At 40.6% G+C, this 21,854-nt stretch overlaps 1 protein-coding gene across 7 annotated transcripts in view; it reads right to left on the bottom strand.

Moving 5' to 3' along the window:
- LOC127577845 (activating molecule in BECN1-regulated autophagy protein 1-like) overlaps positions 1-21,854 on the bottom strand; it is a 340,012-nt gene that overhangs the window by 238,267 nt on the left and 79,891 nt on the right. For all 7 annotated transcript variants that reach the window (XM_052029452.1, XM_052029455.1, XM_052029456.1 and 4 more), the window contains one exon: positions 15,841-15,927. In XM_052029452.1, the coding sequence (XP_051885412.1) occupies positions 15,841-15,927 (87 nt within the window). The remainder of the gene's footprint in view (positions 1-15,840; positions 15,928-21,854) is intronic.

Here is a 21,854-nt window from a genome sequence, read left to right as displayed (position 1 = left end):
CACAGTCGGCACCCAACCTAATTGACATTACTCCCTGCTTCAACCTGCCGCACTTGGAAAAGTAAGGCGGACAATGGAGTTGAAAGAACTGAAAAGTAAAATAGATCAGGCACTGATTGTGTACTCATGGATATAATTTACAATGTCTGAATAGATAGTAAGCATTAAAAAGCATGGTTAACCACCATCTCCAAACCATTTGACGATAGCTATTTCCACAAGGTTTGTACCTTGCTTTAATTCATTCGAAGGACAGGGGCCTAACTGCTAAAATTATGGTTCACTGTCCAACTCGGTTGCTCTGAAATGCAAGTGACAGAAAAGCTTCTTGAACTGCTGTGCTCTGCCTGAAGGTGCTTCCAGTGTGTTGATGGATGAGGCGTTCAAGGATTCTGACCAAGCAAAAGTGAGCAACAAAGAGGTCTAAGCTCATATGAGACACGACTTGGAAGCTTCAACCTCCTCATGCACCAGTTATCTTTTTACTCGCAAGTAGTGAGAAATGCTGCTGAAAACTTGCCACAGCATATCCAATAAGTAGTGTAGGTTACAACCAAATCACTCCAATAGCAGAGGGGCAGAGATATGTTGATAAGTTAAACAATGAGCAGACAACTTAGCTTGAGACACATTAAACTTCTGAAGTGTGTCACAAGTTCAAAATATACAATTACAGGATTGAAATATCAGGTTATGGAAAAGTACAGCCAGGTGAATCACTCAAAGAAGTTTCATTCAGTACTAATTAGAATGTGAAAAAACAGTTTCTGACCAGATCTTATCACATTGCCACTTCTTATTGAGAGGTTGGATCTAACATTTAGATATACTCACGTCAACTTATTCCTTGGTAGTTAACAGCAATATTTTTTTAAGAATCTTGAGCAATCCAATTCTAAGAACAAAGTGCTCTGCAGCTACAGTGATTGCATGAACTGTCCTAAATGGGCTCAATGATGAACCTTTTGTCACTTCTGGTCCAGTTCAATTTCCGGTCAATGGTGACTTAATAGATGTTAAAGGAGTCATTTCCATTGCTCAATCTACCACACTGTCAAGGCGAGGGTCATATAGGGTCACATTCTTTGGAGAAAGTCATCACCTGGCTTTGTTTGGCTCAAACACCACTTCGGAAGGCATCCGCATCTTGTAGGCATTGAAGGAAAGCCAATGAGGTTTGAACATTGAATAATCAATAGCAAACTGACCGATTCTTGATTTCATGATGCATGAAACATTAATAATGCAGACTGAGAAATGGCCTGAAGGAGCACCTGCAACAAGGTGCTGAGTTTGAAATGGGTCTACATCACCCATCTTTCTGAATCAGGTTTTTGTCCTCGTCTCTGAAGAGTTTTCTCCTTGAACCATATCAACTTGAGTCTCAGAAGGTCTCATGGTGCCACAGTTGGGAAAACGTTGTTTTAAAAGCAAGGGCAATCACTCTCACTTTGCTTCTGAAATTTAGTTCATTTGGACCAAACCAATAAAGAAGTCTGGGGCTGAGTGGCCTTTAAATCTAAAATGACTGCTGTTGTCTCCTAATATTCATCTCAAAGCAAGTTTCCGCCAGCATCGGGTCACTTCTTATTTGGAAAAAGTTAGCAATATCTGAAAAATGGGATCTAAAAATGAAAAGTAAATATCTGTATCAAGACTCAAAAGCATCATACATTGTGTGTAGCTAGGCGGACAAGTTCAAGTCCTGTCTGGACTGTCACCCCTACTGAAGCTTGTAATGTGTACCAGCATCATTAAACTAATGGGAGCTAATTCTGTAACCCAAGTTAATTGTCCATTTCCCAGTCACGTAAAGTCAATTCTGCAGTGATCCTGCCACAATTCATGTTTCAAAAGGGCTATTAATCCTACACCAACACAATGGATTTTATATTTCTTTGACAGTAGATTCAGATCGTAACATAAATAATATTGTCAAAAAGAGTTAGAAAGCAAGTTCAAAGTTGCAGTAGATTTGGTGTGCATGAATTTTCATAATGTGTCTGATGGAGGTCTTAAAAATAGTTTGACTGTTATATAAAAACATTCATACAAAAAAATGTAAGGTTCAATAAAGGACATGAAAAAAAGGATTAAGATGGTGAAGTTCCAGAAGACTGAAGGATGGCTAATATTGTTCCATTGTTCAAGAAGGGTGGCAAGGACAGGCCAGGGAACTACAGGACGGTGAGCCTGACTTCAGTTGTAGGGAAGTTACTGGAGGGAATTCTGAGGGACAAGATCTACCATCACTTGGAATAGTAAGATATCTGTATTAGTCACATGTACATCCAAACACACAGTGAGATGCATCTTTTGCGTAGCGTATACTGGGGGCAGCCCGCAAGTATCGCCATGCTTCTGGCGCCAACATAGCATGCCCACAACTTCCTAACCCGTAAGTCTTTGAAATGCGAGAGTAAACTCACATAGACAAGGGGAAAACGTACACACAGACAGTGGCCGGAATTGAACCCGGGTCACTGGCGCTGTAATAGCATTACGCTAACTGCTACACTACCATGCCTGCCCTTCATACTGAAAATCAAGATCAAGTGAGCTTTTGCCCTTCTGCTCTATGGGAGGTTTCTGTCCTCCCCGAGCTCGCATTAGGACACCTGCATTACGGTGTGACAGGTGTACCACCCCAGTCAAACTCCCCACCTGCCACTGTCCCTCCCTAGAGCGGGTCGTGCCAGGCCGCTTCCAACCAGAAGTGAAAGCTCTCAGGAATGATGTCTATATGGACTTAAGTAAGGCCTTTGACGAGGTCCCGCATGGCAGGCTGATCTGGAAAGTTAGAACATGGGATTCAGGGGGAGCTGGCGAGGTGGATTCAAAATTGGCTCGATGATATAGAGGGTGATGGTTGAAGGTCAATTCTCTGATTGGAGACCTGTGACTACTGGGATGCCCCAGGGGTCAGTGTTATTCATTATTTACTTAAACAATTTGGATATGAATGTACATGGCATGACTAGCAAGTTTGCTGATGGTACTAAATTAGAGCGCCTTGTTGATGGCGAAGCGGGTTACAATGAATTGCGAAGAGATCTTGATCAGTTAGGGAGATGGACTGAGGAATGGCAAATGGATTTCAACTTGGATAAGTGTCAGGTGATACATTTTGGACAGTCAAACCAGGGTAGGACTTGCAGTGAGTGGCAGGGGCACTGACGAGCGTTGTGGAACAGAGGGACCTGGAAGTACAAGTGCACAGTTCGCTAAAAGTGGCCGCACAAGTAGACAGGGTGGTGAAGGCGGCATTTAGCGTGCTGGCCTTCATCAGTCAGGGCATCGAGTTTAGGAGTAGGGACATTACGTTGCAATTATACAAGTCATTGGTGAGGCTGCAGTTGGAGTACGGTGTATAGTTTTGGTCACCCTGTTATAGGAAAGACATTGGTAAGCTGGAGAGGGTGCAGAAGAGATTTACGAGGATGCTGCCTGGACTGGAGAGTCTGATTATAGGGAGAGATTGGCCACGCTGGAGTGTCAGAGAATGAGGGGTGACCTTACAGAGGTTTATAAAATCATGAGGAGTATGGGTAAGGTGGATGGTCAAAGTCTTTTCCCCAGGGTTGAGGAGTCCATAACTAGAGGACACAGATACTAAGAGGGGAGAGATTTAAAAGAGACCTGAGAGGCAAACATCTTTACACATAAGAATGAACTGCCAGAGGTGGTGGTCAAGGCAGATACAATTGCAACATTTAAGAAGCATTTGGATAGGTACATGGAGGGGAGGGGCTTAGAGGGTTATGAGCCGAATGTGGGCAACTGGGACTAGCAGGGTGGATGCTGTGGTCAGCCTGGACCAGTTGGGCTGAAGGGTCTGTTTCCATGCTGTATTACTCTATGACTCTAAGATAAATGAGTGAATGAAAGGTTTGGTGCTCCAGAGACTAGAGGTTCACTTTATTTGTGCTATCTCATCGTGCTGACCACAAATGTTAGGGGATTTCCAAAATATGAGGAAAATTTCAAAAGAGCACACAGATTAGAGGAATGAATGGACCCAACTTAACCATAGATAAAGTATTCATTCTGAGTGGGGGGGTGTGGGAAGAGGGAAAACAAAAAATGGGAATATGTAAACACTATAAAAAGATGCTGAAGAGTTTGGATGAAAACAGACACTTGGTTTAAAATAGACAGCTGGTAACCAAAGACAAAAAAAAAATTGAAGTCTTACAAATGCAGCTTTGAGACACAAATAACTTCTTAATAATCAAACATAATAGTTGTTAGGAATATTCTGCTGCAGAATGGTTGAGGCAAACTGCAGATTTCCACACCTTTTATGAAGATAAGATAAATCCTTTCACAGAGAAAACACCAGGAAATGGAGTATGGAAGTACAAAGGTTTACTTTGTATTTTTATAGGTGCTTCATTTTTAGGATGTTAAGACAGTTTCTGCTCATCAACTGGGTCGAAAAGGCCTACCAAGAAACAAGCGTCTTTCAATTCCATTTGTCACATGAAATGAAGATAAACAGCATGTTATGCCATGCACTCAAGTTTTCTGTCCTTTAGAGATCTTTGCTCTTCCTTCCAAATTTTTAAATAGAATTAAGGGTAATGAAGTAATGACCTTAGTTGTGTAATATTCTTAAGGTCCAGTATATGAGAAGAATCCTTACAGTAAATGTCCATCACTGGGTGACTCAAATATAGTCAATATTTATTTCATATTCTGAAGAATAAATTCTATCAACCCACATATAACTGCAATTCTAAAAAGTTTGAGTTGTGTACATTAAACATGGATTTAACAACATTAAGTTTCAAGTTTGAATTGTGCACTGAGCCACACCTCCATCCAGTATACAAGAGGAAGCTAATCATCTTCACAGCCACTTACATTTTCAATTGGAGAGATGGACAAATATTTCAATATTGAAGGATATAGGTTTGGTGCAAAAAAAGTGGTGCTGAGGTAAAAGATTAGCCATGATTTTACTGAATGGCAGAGTAGGCAGGAGGTTCATGCTTCTATTTATTTTCTTATGGGAGTTTCGGGTAAATTCAACTAAGAGTGCAAAAGTAGCACATTTGATGTTTTGATATGCTTGAGGATGGAGCGAGACAATGCACAGCTGTAATTCTCTAAATTACAAATCTCAAGCCACTCTCAGGAAAAGTGCTAGAAAACTAGGTACTACCAGTTTTTGGTGGTGGTGGAACACACAGAAGATTATCTATGCAGGATACACACATTACAGAGTCTAATCTTTCTTATAAGCAATGGATATTTTCATGCAGAAAAGCTTCCTTGCTGCAGGACTGAATTATATTTTGATGGCAATGCTGAGCTGCCAATAAATCTTATCCAGTCATTTATAAAATTAAAGGAAACATTTTCAATTGCTATCTTTCTACAAAGATCAATAGAAAAATATTAGATTTGTGCAGAAGTTGTTATCAAAGAATATCAGTAACGTACAATATTAATGATTTGCCTTTTATATACCTTATACTCCTAGTAATAGTGACTATGCCTCCCAATGCCAGAGAGAGAAGTAACCAAACCTCTGCCACCGCACAACTGAGACCACCCTTGGAACACCCTCACATTTTTTTTTCAGGAGGTAAAACTGGGGGAACACCTTCACTTTCTGACAAAGACTGAAGCTTTTAGAGTTGCAAAATATCTCTGATGTACAAACACCAGTAAAAAAAAAGTTAAAATTACTCATCATTTATAAATGAAAAAATCATCACCTTTATTAAAAATGTTAAATAATTTATATAATTTAGGTAAGTGAACTTAACTTTTCCTTCCTGGTGCATTTGCGCTTTCAGGCACAGACCTCCATTCAAATGCCAGGTCTGGTTAGAGTGGGATCACATGGACAAATTCGTTAGCATAATACTGGAAAACCCAGCATTACTGGCCTCCAGTGCTGAACATCAAGTGCGTCCAGCGACAACATCCGTTATTCAGCTTATTCCAGACTTGGAGCACAGCTGTTTCTGGGATTAACGACCAACAGTTGTACATACAAACATGAATATCAGAAACAAGATCAGGCCAATCAACCTCTCAAGCCTGCTCCATTTTTTATCTTATGGTAAACTCAGTTCTGCATATCTGTCCACCCACAGCGACTCCCTTACATATCAAGGATCTATCTACTTCTGCCTCAAAATACTCAATGATTTTGCTTCCACTGCCCTTTAAGGAAGAGGGTTCCAAACACTCATGACCCTCAAAGTAAACACTTTTCTTCATCCATTTTGTAAATGAGCAACAGGTTATTTTTTTTTTTGAAACAGTGACCTCTGGTTCCAAGCTCCTCCACAAAAAAGGAAACATCCTCTCTTTATCCACCCTGCCAAGACTCCTCAGGATCTTACACTTTCAATCAAGTTCCCTCTCCTAAGTTCCAGTGGCCTAGACTCTCCAAACCTTCCTCACAAGACAATCTGTCCATTCCAGCAAATCTTCTCTGAACTACTTCCTATGCCTTCTAACTGAAACAAGCAGACAAATACCGCATACAGCATTCCTGATGTGGTGTCTGCAAAACTTCCTTTTGTACTTAATTCCCTTCACAATAAACTATCAAATTCTTTTGCTTTCCCAAGTACTTGCTCTACCTGCTTACTAGCCTTTTTGCAATTCATGCACCAGGATATCCAGATCCCTTTTCATCTCAGAGCTCCACTGTCCAGCATCCTTTTAGTTTTTTGTCAAAGTGAACAATTTCACATTTTAGAGCTTTGCCTATCATTTAACCTATCTAAATCCCTATATTGTGTTCATATCTTACTTTGCTTTCTATCTTTGTCATTAAATTGAACTATATTGTCAGTGCCTTCATCCAAGTCTTTTATACAAATTGTAAAAAGCCGGGAACCCAGTGCCAATTCCTGTAGCGCACCACTTGTTGCTTTTTAAACCAGTAAAAGACCCATTTATGCCAACTGTTTCCTCTTAGGCAGCCAACCTTCTCTCCATGCCAATAGGCTACCTCCTGCCCCATGAGTTTCAATTTCTGCAATAGCCTTTGATGTGCCAGCTTCTCCAATGCCTCCTGGAAATCCAAGTACATCACATCCACCTATTTGCCCTTATCCACAACCTATTGCTTCTTCAGGGAACACTCATACTCACAAATATATTTACACCTAACCATTCAAGACTACCTTCACCTTTTCCTTCCTCCCTTTAAGGAGGCATTTGATCACAATGCAGTGATTTCTCACCATAATTAAACTCCTGTAGATTAAGCTATAGAAATAATTCACAATATAGTCAAGCAGAAGAGCCAGTCACATTGCATGTGAATACCACCTCGCCAGGTTTCGTGCAACGCCATTCTTTATCTGCATGCACTGAATAAGTATCAAACTCCAAGAGACATATAGTGCAGTTCTATGAATTTTGATTGTACCCGGGTCCTATTTAAATGACTCAGTGGTGATATGTAGCTACTAAAACGGAATTCTCAACTCACCTCCAACAACTTCCATCCACCCACTTCCTTGACCTGCAATTGGTGCTAGGAGATCCTACTCTGAGAATCTCATCCTCTTTGAATTTCCAAGTCAGACAAAACCATTTCACAAGACACTTGTGGAATTTATCGTTCTGAATTAAATATAGGGTCCTGACATTAATGTCACAGCTTTCAGAAAAACTCTGGGATATGCAATTCAATTCTGCAGAAAGAGAGATAACTCTACCCACACACATTCATGGCAATCACACCGTGTCCCTGAACTGTCAGAATCATTTTCATGTACACAGGACACATTAAGCAGCCTCCTGGCACCCCTTCTATTTAAAGCTGCATGCAGAATTATATTTTGTGTTAAAAACCAAACTAGGAGGAGCACCTAAGATAATTTTATTACAAATGCTTTTATTATTAGTTGGCATCTGAAGTTATTCAAATAATAATAGAATTTTATCAAGTACCTAATATTGAAAAATCTCTCAGTATGGCACCAAAGTATAATCAAAAAGTGGACACCAAACATAATGTTGGCCATGTTAGATCAAAAGGATCATTTAACAAACAGTCAAAGGATGTCAAGTGGGTGCCAAGGAAGTTTAAGGATAGAAGACTGGAACCCACAGTTGGAGGAATTTCCTGTTCATCCAACGATAAATGTTGAATCAGCACTCTGTCATCACAGAAGCAATGGAAACCTTGAAAGGAGTGGTGCAGAATAAGAGCTGGATGTTGCCTGCACACAAAAATGGGAAATGATCATACATCTATCAGCAAGAAATGGAATGTCATTAAGAATATAACAGATGTAACATCTTTCAGGGAAGGATACCACCATTCTTTCCCACACTCACCCATGTGGTTGATTCTTAACAGTGGTCTGCAATGATCCACCAATCAATTAATTCAGGAAGGATTTACAGAGAGGCAATAAATGCTGCCTTTGACAGCAACACCACATCCCAGGAATGATTTGAAAAAAAGTGGAAGAGCCATTAAGAAAATCCTCAAGTACTCAGGATTAGAGTGAGTATTTTTTAATCACTATCCCGAGTATCCGAAATGATAACTACAATTGGGAACCAAACAAGGGTAATCCAATTAAGGTGAACAATAAGGAGAAGGCAATATCAAAGGATAGTTAAGGTCAAGGACTCTAACAAATAATTATTAACCCCAGTTTAAGCAGATAGTATTGACTGGTTATATTACTAAATCCCAACCCTTGCATTTTGCCTGTTTACATCAAAGCATAAAACCATGTTACCTCAGTTTAGTCTTGAGCTGCAAGTGAAGTTCATTCATGAAGGCACAATCAGGAAAAGAAAACAAGAACTTGAAAGGAGACCTTTCTAACAAATTCTGATAGAGAGGACACATTCCATCCAAACACAGGGTAAGTGAAGGTATGATCCCATGTGTAACCACATGGGCAAGGAGGAGTCTAGAAGTCTATCTCGTGCACCTGTTCTACAAAAATGGACAGTTGAGTTTGTTCTCGCCCAACTCCTGAAATCTGTATGTGGGCACAAGAAACCCAAAAGAGAATCAGAGACAAAAGCCACCATAGGAGTAATAATTTAAAGGATTTTTTTTTGTTCATTTTCTTCCCTGATTCTTCTCCTGCATCAAATTTGAATGTAATAAGCCTACTTCCTTCAGCAAAAAATGCTGGAAACACTCAAAAGGTACAACAGCATGTGTGGCAAGAGAAAGAATTTCCCTCCACAGATGCTGCCTGATCTGCTGTTTCCAGCATTTTCTATTTTTATTTCAGGTGTCTTGAAGCTTAAAAATTTTGTTTTACTATTGTGTTCCAAAAAGAATGATCCCAATTTATTTCATCTCTTCTTAAACAGATCAAATTTGTCAAAATTGCTTAAAAATGTTCCAAATCCAGGTAAATAATGTTCATACATACACGTTACATCACAAAGATCCACCAGAGACATCAGGAAACATCCTGCTCAATCCATCCTCTGCTGTTCAGCAAGTTTCCAGCACAAGAACATAAGAAATAGGAGGAGTGGGCCATCTGGCCTGTCGAGCCTGCTCTGCCATTCAATAAGATCATGGCTGACCTGGCCATGGACTCCGATCCACCTACCTGCCTTTTCCCCATAATCCCTAATTCCCCTACTATGCAAAAATCTATCTAACTGTGTCTTAAATATATTTACTGAGGTAACCTCTATTGCTTCCCTGGACAGAGAATTCCACAGATTCACTACTCTCTGGGAAAAGCAGTTTCTCCTCATCTCCATCTTAAATCTATTCCCCCAAATCTTGAGGGCATGTCCCTTAGTTCTAGTCTCACCTACCAGTGGAAACAACTTTTCTGCCTCCATCTTATCTACCCCTTTCATAATTTTATATGTTTCTATAAGATCCCCTCTCATTCTTCTGAATTCCAGCGAGTATAGTCCCAGGCGACTCAATCTCTCCTCATACACTAACCCCCTCATCTCTGGAATCAACCTGGTGAACCTCCTCTGCACCGCTTCCAAAGCCAGTACATCTTTCTTCAAGTAAGGAGACCAGAACTGCACACAGTACTCCAAGTGCGGCCTCACCAGTACCCTGTACAGTTGCAGCATAACCTCCCTGCTCTTAAATTTAATCCCTCCAGCAAGGAAGGTCAACATTCCATTTGCCTTCTTGATAACCTGTTACACCTGCAAACCAACCTTTTGCGATTCATGCACAAGCACTCCCAAGTCCCTCTGCACAACAGTGTGCTACAATCTTTCATCATTTAAATAATAATCTGATCTTCTATTTTTCCTTCCAAAGTGGATGACCTCACATTTACCAACATTGTACTCCATCTGCCAGACCCTTGCCCACTCACTTAACCTACCTGTATCTCTCTACAGACTCTCCGCATCCTCTGTACAATTTGCTTTTCCACTCAATTTAGTGTCATCCGCAAACTTAGATATGCCACACTCGGTTCCCTCTTCCAAATCGTTAATGCATCCCCATCTGCAAAATGCAACTCAAAATAAAGCAAAATTATGAGGCGGCTGCTTGCTTTTCCTCTCAGCACATGCTGTGGCCTTCGACAAGGTGCCGCATATGAGACTGATTAATAAGATGAGAGGTCATGGAATTACAGGTAGGATAACAGAATGGGTGGGGCATTGGCTGGTTGGCAGGAAGCAAAGGGTGGGAATAAAAGGATCTTGTTCTGGTTGGCTAACGGTTACTAGTGGTGTTCCGCAGGGGTCGGTGTTGGGGCCGCTTCTTTTTACCTTGTACATTAATGATTTGGATGATGGAGTAAATGGTTTTGTGGCTAAGTTTGCGAATGACACCAAGATAGGTGGAGGAGTAGGGAGTATTCAGGAGACAGGAAGGTTGCAGAGAGACCTAGATAATTTAGGAGAATGGGCAAGGAAATGGCAGATGAGATTCAATGTTGAGAAATGTGCAGTTGTACACTTTGGAAACAGAAATAAGCGGGCAGATTATTATCTAGAAGGAGAGAAAATTCAAAGTACAGAGGTACAAAGGGACTTGGGGGTACTCGTGCAGGATACCTTAAAGGTTAACCACCAGGTCGGATCGGTGGTAAAGAAAGCAAATGCTATGTTGGCATTCATTTCAAGAGGTATAGTGTATAAAAGTAAGGAAGTGTTGATGAGGCTCTACGGGGCACTAGTGAGGCCTCATTTGGAATACTGTGCACAGTGTTGGGCCCCATATCTTAGGAAAGATGTGCTGATGTTGGAGAGGGTTCAGAGGAGATTTACGAGGATGATTCCCGGAATGAAAGGGCTTACGTATGATGAGCGTTTGTCGGCTCTTGGACTGTACTCACTGGAGTACAGAAGAATGAGAGGGGACCTCATGGAGACATTTAAAATGTTGAAAGGACTGGACAGAGTAGATGTGGCTCGGCTGTTTCCCTTGGTGGGTGAGTCCAGGACCAGAGGGCACAATCTTAGAATTAGTGGGTACAGGTTTAAAACAGAGATGAGGAGAAATTTCTTTAGCCAGAGGGTTGTGAATTTGTGGAATTCCTTGCCAGGTACAGCAGTGGAGGCCAGATCATTGGAGGCGTTTAAGGAAGAGATAGATAGATATCTAAATAGTCGGGGTATCAAGGGATATGGGGATAAGGCCGGAAACTGAGGTTAGAATAGTGTGTTTTTTTTTGCGCCTGCACCCCTCCGCCCCAAAATTTCTCATTTCTTTTTCTTTTTTCCCTTTTCCTTGGAGCAGACTCGATGGGCCGAATGGCCTACTTCTGCTCCCTTGTCTTGTGATGCAGCAATAGTCAAGTCCAGTGGCAGCTACTGATGCCCTAAGCTGAGGGGCTGGATGCAGCACACCCAGTCCCTTAGCTTTCCATGAGCCAAATTATGATTCCATTCATTTGATTGGGGTTACTAACATTCACTGAAAAGAGAAAGTTGAGCTAAGTTTTTGTTTATTTTCCTTTATTATCAGAGACATTTAAAATGCTGAAGCATCCTTTCCATGTCCCAGGTCAGCCGAGTCACCGCTCATGACCCTCTCCACCCTGCGGAAGGACAGCAGAGTGGAGACCCATCCACGACACTACAGTGGGTTGGTGCGGCCACAGGGAACACACAGGGCAGGCGGTGGCAATTGTAAGTCTGGTCCGGCTCCTTAGGTTTCTAGCACCATCCACCTAACTCCAACAATGGCAAAGATTGAATATTTCCCCTTTTACATTTATGCCAGGCTATAATGCAATCATTTGCCATTATACCAGTTATAAATCAATTATTCAATCATTATTAATATTAGCACCAGCGTTCAGAAGTTGCAGGCTCCTGATTTACAACAAAGGCTTGTGACAAGTCTCCATGCAACGCTGCCATACAGACAAAATGCTGCAGAGGTGCCAACTTCTGGAATAGTTCATTAAACAGAAGGCAAGACCTGTTGTCTCAAGTAAATATTAAAGATTATGTCATTCAAGATGAAACAACAGCAAAAAAAAATTAACCCCAGTGATTTGTCCAAAATGTGTAGCTCAATAAACCTTTTTTTAAGAATACACAAGTAAATTAGTCATCATCACAATCCTGTTTGTGGGTATTTGCTGAGTGTACATTAGTTGCTACATTACAACAGTGACAACACTTCAAAGAATTGATTGGATGAAAGGTGCTTCGGGATGCCCTGATAGAAGACAAAATTCATGCAGATCTTTTTTCTTTCATTCCCTTTTCTGTTTACTTGTACTCTCTCTCAATTCCACAGTTGGAATACAAGTGAACACAACTGAAATTAATGAAAGAGATTTACTATCTGAATGTGCAATTTACAGATTACATCGTTAGTTTAATCTAATTTAGCTCATTCTAAAGGCCATTGACAGTCAGAAACTCTGAGGTCTTGTCAGTGTTTCAAAAGAATGTTTATCTAATGATCCCAATAGACTGAGTAATAAACTAATTAAGACAAAAGATTTTGAATGCCAACTGCAGAAGTTATATTTTGTATGGCGGTACATCTTACACATAAACTTAAAATATACTCTCTCTATCTGATGAATATGGTAATCTAACATGGACTAAAAATTGACCAAAATTTCTATTCCAGCAAGCTGTGAGAAAGCAAGGGACTCTGAAGCAAGTTTTCAAAACAAGCTGCAAGCCAAAAGGAAATGCTGAAGGAGCTGTGCATTTAAGCACACACAGGATGCAGGTGGAAATTAACTTTGTTCGTCTCTGTACCCTGTTGTGTGGCCACCAATAAGATTTATAATTTAACACACAAGCACAAAAAACATTCCTCGCAAATTGGTTCTATGCCCATTGGCCTATGAACACAGTAAACAATTAAATGTTCACTGGAGTAAAGTTTTTCACAAACTTTTTGGAGTGCTGTCGACCTCAGATTTCTTCCCCATCAAAACAATTTTTGCAGTTCATGGACTTACAACAACCAAACAAGATAGAGGTTGGATAAAGAGGGTGGTGGGTGGGGTGTTGAAGCTAGTTAGACTCAAGCTGCCTCAACCAATTCAATGGTGCTCATTTAGGACTCCGTCAAGACCACTCAGCTCGTCAGAAGATCTGTTTCAGCATTCTCAGTTTTCATATCATAAAAACACAATCTGGTTCACTAATTGCCCTTTGGGGAGGAAATCTGTCATCTTTACCCAGTCTAGTTTTTATGTGACTCTGAACCAGCAGAGGTGTGGTCAACTCTAAACTGCCCTCTGAAAAGGAACAGCATGCCACTCAGCTGTAGGTGGTTATCACCACTTCTTAAGTGCAAAAAAATGTTGACAAAGCCGCCAACATACATATCCCAAAAAATTAATATAGAAAAATTCTGCCAAGTAGCTTACAAGTTATTGGAATAGTTATCTTAACTATTGGAATCTCAGGCCTCTGTCTTGCATCCCATTCAAGAAGAATAACTTTCAATTATTTAGAGTCATAGAGCAATACAGCACCGATACAGGCCCTTCGGCCCAACAAGTCACGTCAACCACAGTGCCCACCCAACTAGTCCAATTTCCTGCGTTCGGTCCATATCCATCTAAGCAGCCCCCCCCTCCCCCCCCCCCCCACAATGTACCTATCCAAGTGCTTCTTAAATGACATTACTGTACCTGCCTCAACCACTCCCTCTGGCAGTTCGCTCCATATACTCACCACCCTGTGTGTGAAAAAGTCACCCCTCAGGTCCCTTTTAAATCTTTCCCCTCTCACCTTAAATCTATGCCCCCTAGTTTTGGACTCCCCTACCCTGGGGAAGAAACAGTTACCGTCCACCTTATCTATGCCTCTCATAATTTTAAACATTTCCTCAAGGTCATCCCTCATTCTCCTATGTTCCAAGGAATATAAAGACCCAGCCTGGCCAACATCTCCCTGTAACTCAGGCCCTCTGGTCCTGGCAACATCCTTGTAAACCTTTTCTGCACTCTTTCCAGTTTAACCATGTCTTTCCTATAACAGGGCAAACAAAACTGTCACAGTACTCTAAGTGCAGCCTCACCAATGACTTGTACAACTACAACATAATGGTCCTAACTCCTATACTCAATGCCCTGACTGAAGGCCAGCGTGCTGAGCACCTTTCTTACCACCCTGTCTACCTGTGACATTACTTTCAACGAACAATGCACTTGTACCCCGAGGTCCCTCCATTCTATTACACTCCCTGCTGCCCTACCATTAATAGTATAGGTCCTACTTTCCAAAATGCATCACCTCACACTTATCTGTATTGAAATCCATTTACCACTCCTCCACCCAATTCCCTAACTGATCAAGATCCCCCTGTAAACTGTGATAACCTTCTTCACTATCAACAACATCTCCTAATTTTGTGTCATCCACAAACTGACTGATCAAGCCTTGTGCACTCACGTCCAAATCATTTATATAAATAACGAATAACAAGGGTCCCAACTGCGACCCCTGCGGCACACCACTAGCCACAGGTCTCCATTCGGAGAAACAACCTTCAACCACCACCCTCTGCTTCCTACTCCGAACCAATTTTGAATCCACCTAACTAGCTCTTCCTGGATTCCAATGGACTTAACCTTCCAGGCCAACCTGCCATGCAGGACCTTGTCGAAGGTCTTGCTATTTTGTGACAAGTAATTATTGAAAGAGAGAAGACAACAGAAGTAAAAAGAATAACAAAGAAGCTCCTTGGACAGTTCTAAACCTCATAAAGGTCAAGAGAATAACAACATGATTAACAGGCCAAGCACCACCTTCAAATGCTAACAGAAAAGGATTTGTTCATCACACTCAGAAATACAGTAACACTGGTCATAGGGACAGAAAACACCTAAATTGACAATTCTGAATTTAACCGGTGAGGTTGCAGCCCCCAAAATTTCTAATTCACCTGCTATTTTTTGTTTCAGAACACAAAAAAGTCAAAAAATCCTATCAAAATTCAGAAGATCACCCCAAGTATAAAATGCACACAGAAGCCATGATACATTTTCCCCTGCCAATCTCCATGAATAGAATATTCTCTCAGAAACCCTTGACACATTACTGTTTCAGATTTATAATAGCCAACTTATTTTCCGTGAAGAATTTGATCATTTTGTTTCTACACACACTTTTCATGCGACTCATTTTCTCCACACAAATTGCCGTAATTAGGGTTAAAAAATTTTGATTTATAATTAATGGAACTGGAACTCCTTTAGAATAGAGGAAGCCATCCATCCAAAAACAATTAATTAGTGAAAAGTGGGAGAAATGAAAGCAATTTTAAAAAATGAGTTGCAGGACACATAACATAGTAGAAAAGCCGATAACACAATTGCCCAAAAATAAAATGCACTTTTGCCAGAATTAATAGGTCAATACATGAAAGTGGCAGCAGTTCAGGAACACAATAACGAGCCTTACCTGGCTGGATCCGGATAAATTGGGTGCTCTCTTGACCCCGAACCATCATTTCGGGACAGAGAAATAAGTGAGGACTCCAACAGTCGCCTACAGAGTTAAACAAGATAGTTTCAGGTGACTGACAGAATAAATAGAAATGCCAAACATTTACTGTAACAAGTCTCATATTTCTGCTACTTTACACACCAATTCCTTGATTGGTCAAAGCATCAGAATGTTTAATGAAAAATTCTATTAACTCTGTTTACAGTATAATTAATTTGTTTTTGTCACTAGTCTTTCGTCTATTGAAGGTACAATGGCAGAATAGCTGCCTCACAGCCCGTGTTTGATCCTGAACTCAGGTGCTGTGTGGCATTTTTACATCTTCCCCGTGACCGAGTGGGTACCCCCTCTCCCCCATCCCACCCCCAGGTGGTCCAGTTTCCCTCCACATCCCAAAGATGAGCCAGTACATTAATTGGCAACTGTCAATAACCCCATTGTGTTAGTGTAAGTGGCAAAAAAAAAAATCAAAACTCAATGTGAAGTTGATAGGCATGTGAGAGAGAATAAGTTGCAGGGCTAAAGGGAAATGAGAGGGGGAAATGGGACTAATGGGATTGCTCTACAGAACCCAGGATGAACCTGATAGGCTGATTTGCTTTCCTCTGCTTTGCAGTAAGCAATTGAGGTAGTAGCTCATACAACAGCTCTACAGCCACTGGCACTCCAATACACTATACAATGACCATCATTATTTGAGGGAGCTTGGACAGTCAGGGTATCCTTCTAACGATCACAAACATTACATTTTCCTTGATCAATTTAGGACAGAAAGGAGCAGAAATTCTCAATAATCACAGCCTCCCCTCTGCTAAGGGGCACCAAGGTTAACAATGTTAACTTTCCCACCTGCACCAGGGTAGAACTCAGTGGCCCCTACACATAGATAGTCTTGGCTGCTGTGGTTTATTACCACAATCGATATTTCTTGTGATCATAGTACAGAGTACCAACTTTATATACAAACTAAACAATAAAAAGGTACATTACTTTCTGTCACAACAACCTCAATGTTCTAACAACATAATTAAATGGCACACAATTTTGCACCATGGATCCTGGAGTGCAGCGGTCTCAGAGGGCGGGCTTTGTTGAGCGAGAGGATTTCAGTGAGGAGGGCAATTGGTGAGTCCCAATCTATCTTTCTTCACTACTTTGATTCACTGAAGAGTAAAGGTAGGGACTTCAGACTGGAGTAGGTTGTGCTCAGAATTAAGTCTCCAGTCTAATTAGTTACATCCTTAGTTTAGAGTTAATTCAAGGGTCGTCCTTCAATTACACTCAGAGCATCCTCGAATGTAGGAGAACATGGCCCTGTGGTCTGCTTCTCTTGTATTGAGAAAGAAATCAGGAACCCATTCAATGTTCCAAGAGACCACCTGTGCAGGAAGTGTGCCCAGTTGCAGTTCCCAACTGCATTGCACAGCTGGCATTGCAGATAGATTCACTGTGGAGCACTGGTGGTACTGAGGACATAATGGATAGGATATTTTGAGACCTGGTCACCACAAAACTGGATCCAAAGCTTGCTTGATAATAGGGAATAGAGGGAGGTGGTGAAGCATTGCTTTTGTGATTGTAAACCTCAGGGTCCAGGCTGGGACTCCAGCTGTCTGCCATGATTTGGATAGGAACATAGGAAGTATGATAAGTTTGCTGCTGACACAAAAATTGGTGGTGTTGCTGGTAGCAAGGATAGTCTTAGGTTACAGAACAATTTTGATCAGCTGATAAATTGGGCAGAATAATGGCAGATGGAATTTAATGTTGTTCAGCATGATGTGATGCATTTTAAGAGCTCCGAGGATAGGACGTATATACCATGAATAGTAAGGCCCTAGGGAATATTGAGGAATCTGGCAGCACATGTAGATAAGGTGGTGTAAAAAAAAGGCCTAAGGAATGCTAGTCTTCATTAGCTGGGGCTTGGAGTACCAGAACATGGAGATCATGGTACTACTTTCTAAAACTTAGGTTAGGCCACAGCTGGAGTAGTGTGTGGAATTCTTGTCAACACACTATAGGGAGGACACAAATGCACTGATAAACATGCAGAAAAATTCACCAGGTTGTTGCCTAGGAGGGAGCATTTCAGTTATGAGGAAAGACTGAATCGGCTGGGTTTGTTTTCCTTGCATTGGAGGAGGCCGAGGTGTGACCTCACAGAGGTATATAAAATTATGAGGGGCATAGATAGGGTGGATAGTGAGAAACCTTTTCCCATCATGGAGATTTCTAAAACCATAGGGCACAGGTTTAAGAGGAGGAATAAGAGGGTTACAGAAGATATAAGGCAACATTTTTTCACTCAGAGGGTGGTTGTAATCTGGAAAGCACTGCCTGAGATGGTGGAGGCAGGTACACTCAAAGCATTTAAGTTTCTGGATGAACACTTGAATCACCAGGGTATAGAAGGTGCTGGTAAAATGGTATTAATCTAGCTGGGTACTTGACGGTCGGCAAGAAAGCAGTGGGCTTTTTCTGTGCCATATGACAATGACTCAAAGTGCTTTGTCATCCATGTAGTCCCTCTGTCAAAAAAATATTCGCTTAAAATGCAAATCAGGTTTTTGTGAACATCATGAAATGGCCATTGCACTCTGCAATCACATTTTATTCTGAAAGATAATGCACAAAATATTTAAAATTAACAGATGCAGGAAAGCCAAAGGAGATTCCAGTTCTGTTGTTTACAAAGCTAAATTTAAACACCCCATCCTCAAATGCCATCCACACTACCAAATTTGTAAAGTGCATTCCTTCTAAACACTGTCCCTTTTGTGTATTTCTCTCTCTATACAACCACAAGCAGAAGTTTTATCTTTTACAAAGCCCCTCTTTCAGTTTCTCCAACTCCCTTTTCATGTCTCCTTCAATATCTCAACAAGACTTTCATTATTTTTTCTTCTTCACCTTCTCTAAAGCAGAAATTCCAGCAAAGACACAATGTGAATGTAGGTTGAATTTATTCTGAAAACTAGGACACAAAAATGTGAGAATTGCATAGATCATACAGCAGGGAAACAGGCCATTCAGCCCATCAACCTGTGTCAACCAACAAGCACCCATTTCACATTAATCCATTTTGTTTTCTCCATATTAACATCAATTCGCCCAGATTCTACCACTCAGCAAAACGCTAATTGAAATTTAGTGGCCAATTAACCTAGCAATCCACATGTCCTTGGAATGTGGTAGGAAACCAGAGAACCTGGAGGAAACCTACATGGTTATAGGGCAACCTCCACACAGACAGCACTGGAAGTCAGGAATGAACCAGGGTTGCTGGAGCTGTGAGGCAGCAAATCTACTAGATGCACCACTGTGCCACCCCAACAAAGGAGAAAGTTTATCTTTCTGACAAATTATGAAGGGACAAAAATATTAGTGAAATTTCCTTTCCAAAATTAAATTTTGGTTTAGATTGACTGAAGAGTAATTAAAAGCAAATCAAATCTTTACACTCAGTTGAGCCTGCAGAAAGGCATAGGCATTTATTTTGGTTTCTTAATAAATTCTTCAATATAAACTGTGTGCCAGTTCAATATGATGATTGAGGGCCATGTTCAAATAAATTACTTGTGAAATGTTTATTTTATCAAGAAATGCAACCAAGGGTTAGCATATTTGTTTACTCCATTAATTTTAGAACATTCTTCCAAGAACCTGCAAAAATAGTAAATGATGATATTAATGCGAGCTCTATTTACCATAGTCTGCAATGACTTTTGTTGTCAGTAACTGATCCACATAACCCATTCTTCATTAAAATCTTAGCTGGTCACCGAGGCCAGGTCTGCAAAACCCGATGAAAAAACCCCGGCAACGTACATTCTACCATATCAGCTCCATATAAAGTAGTCAGATTTTTGGTAATCTCAACATCTCTGAAGTGAATTAAACAAAGTTCCAACTACATGAACCATGTGTATTGACTAAATTTGATAAGTTACGTGTACATATAGCCATGGGACCATATGCCACACCAGTTTAAATAAGTCAGAAATGGAGATGAACATATTTGGAAACAGAACTACAATAAAAATAGAAAGAAGGTGACAATGTTAGTTAAAAGACTTCTCTTAGGAGATGAGAATGCAATGGTGTTGAAGTATATCACTTCTATCAAAAAGAAAAAAGGAAGCATTATCAGACAAGTATCATAGATCCAAGAGTGGAAAGGAGATAGGAGTAAAAGACCTTGTTGGATATTGAAGTTATAATTGAGGATCGAAGAACACCCAATACAATAATACTGAAGTAAGGGAGAAAAAAACATAACATCAATTGAAGCCAAGATTTTAAATCTGTAACATGGGATAAAATAAATAATTGTCTTAAAAGACTAATATCATTGAGAGCTGTGAGCACAAATTTGTGACTTAATAACAAGGGAATGATATGGTCTCCTCTACATCAATGAAACTAAACACAGATTGGGTTCCCAATTTGCAAAACATCTCTGTTCAGGCTGCAGGGGTGAGTCTGAGCTTCCAATTGCCTGCCAGTTTCATACACCATCCCACTCCCACACTGATTGACTGTATCTTCCTGCACTGCTCAAACGAGATCCAAACAGAAGCCCGAGGAACAGAACCTTATTTTTCCCCCGGACACAATGTAGTCTTCAGGCTCAATATCAAATTTAACAATCTCAGATAACTTACTTTCTCCATTTGTATCAGAACTGGCAAGTTATAGAACAGAGAACAGTATAGCACTGGAACAGACCCTTCAGCCCACCAGGATGCCAATCTAATCTAATCCCATCTGCCTACACATGGTCCATGTCCCTCTATTCCCTGCCTGTTCACGTAACCGTCTAAATGCCTCTTAAATGTTGCTATTGTATCTACTTTTACCACCTCCCCAGCAACAAGCTCCAGGCACCTAACACTTTCTGTGTAAACAAAAACCTGCCTCATAAATCTCCGTCAAACTTTTCCCCTCTCATCTTAAACTTATGCCCTCTAGTATTTGATATCCTGGGAAAATGATTGTTTATATATACTTTTATCAGGTCATCCCCTCAGCCTCCAGAGAAAACAGTCCAAGTTTGTCCAACCTCTCCTCGTAGCTAATTCACTCCAATCCCGGCAAAATCATGGTAAAACTGTTCTGTATGCTCTCCAAAGCCTCCACATCCTTCCACTACTCCAAATGTGCCCTAACCAAAGTTACATAAAGCTGTATAAAAGTTCTGCTTTCACACTTCCTGTAACATTTACTCAATTTCTCTATCCGTTGACTGTCTGATCTGTGGGCTCTTCCTACAATGCTGTCCAGCATTTCACAGCTTTTACATGTCCTTTTCTTGGCTTTCATTGACGTATCAACAGATAAACATCAGCAGTTTATCCCCATGATGGTCCTGGCCCCAGCCTCCAAAAGATGGTCCTTCAGTCTTATCCATCCCTCCCCCTCTCTGTAACTTTTCCAGTTCTGAAGAAGGGCTTCTGATCCAAAACATTAACCGTTTACCTTTGACTGCTGAGCATTTCCAGCTATTTGTTTTTATCTGCAATTTAACAAATTTCTTTTGAATAAACACCAAAGATTTGATTAAGCAAATTCAATAAACGTTAATGTTGTTTCTAAAATCATCTCTTCAAATGCCACCAAGAAAGTTTCTACTACACATTAAAGGGAGATGTTATAGCTCAGATGTAAAGATTAAAACAGTAGCATTTATTTAACGTTCTTTGAAGTGGGAAGTAGTAAGCAATGGTGTCAGAGTGATTCACTGATGCTGTCAATGTTCTGGAGTCACAGACACAACTTTTAACATGTGCATAGGACCCAAAAATAGGATGAGTAGCCTAAAGCAATTTAAGTTGTGGTCACATAGATGAGATATGATATCGTAAACGGAGAACATCAGCAGTGATGCTTTTTAGAAGGAATAAGTATACACTTATTGATCTTTCATTTCCTCCTTCAAAAAATGTAACCAGTTCTTTCTCCTAAGA

This window comes from Pristis pectinata, chromosome 14 (assembly GCF_009764475.1).
Source record: "Pristis pectinata isolate sPriPec2 chromosome 14, sPriPec2.1.pri, whole genome shotgun sequence".
Classification (NCBI taxonomy): domain Eukaryota; kingdom Metazoa; phylum Chordata; class Chondrichthyes; order Rhinopristiformes; family Pristidae; genus Pristis; species Pristis pectinata.
The sequence above is the reverse complement of the archived record's forward strand: the minus strand, read 5'-3'. Positions and strand labels throughout refer to the sequence as shown.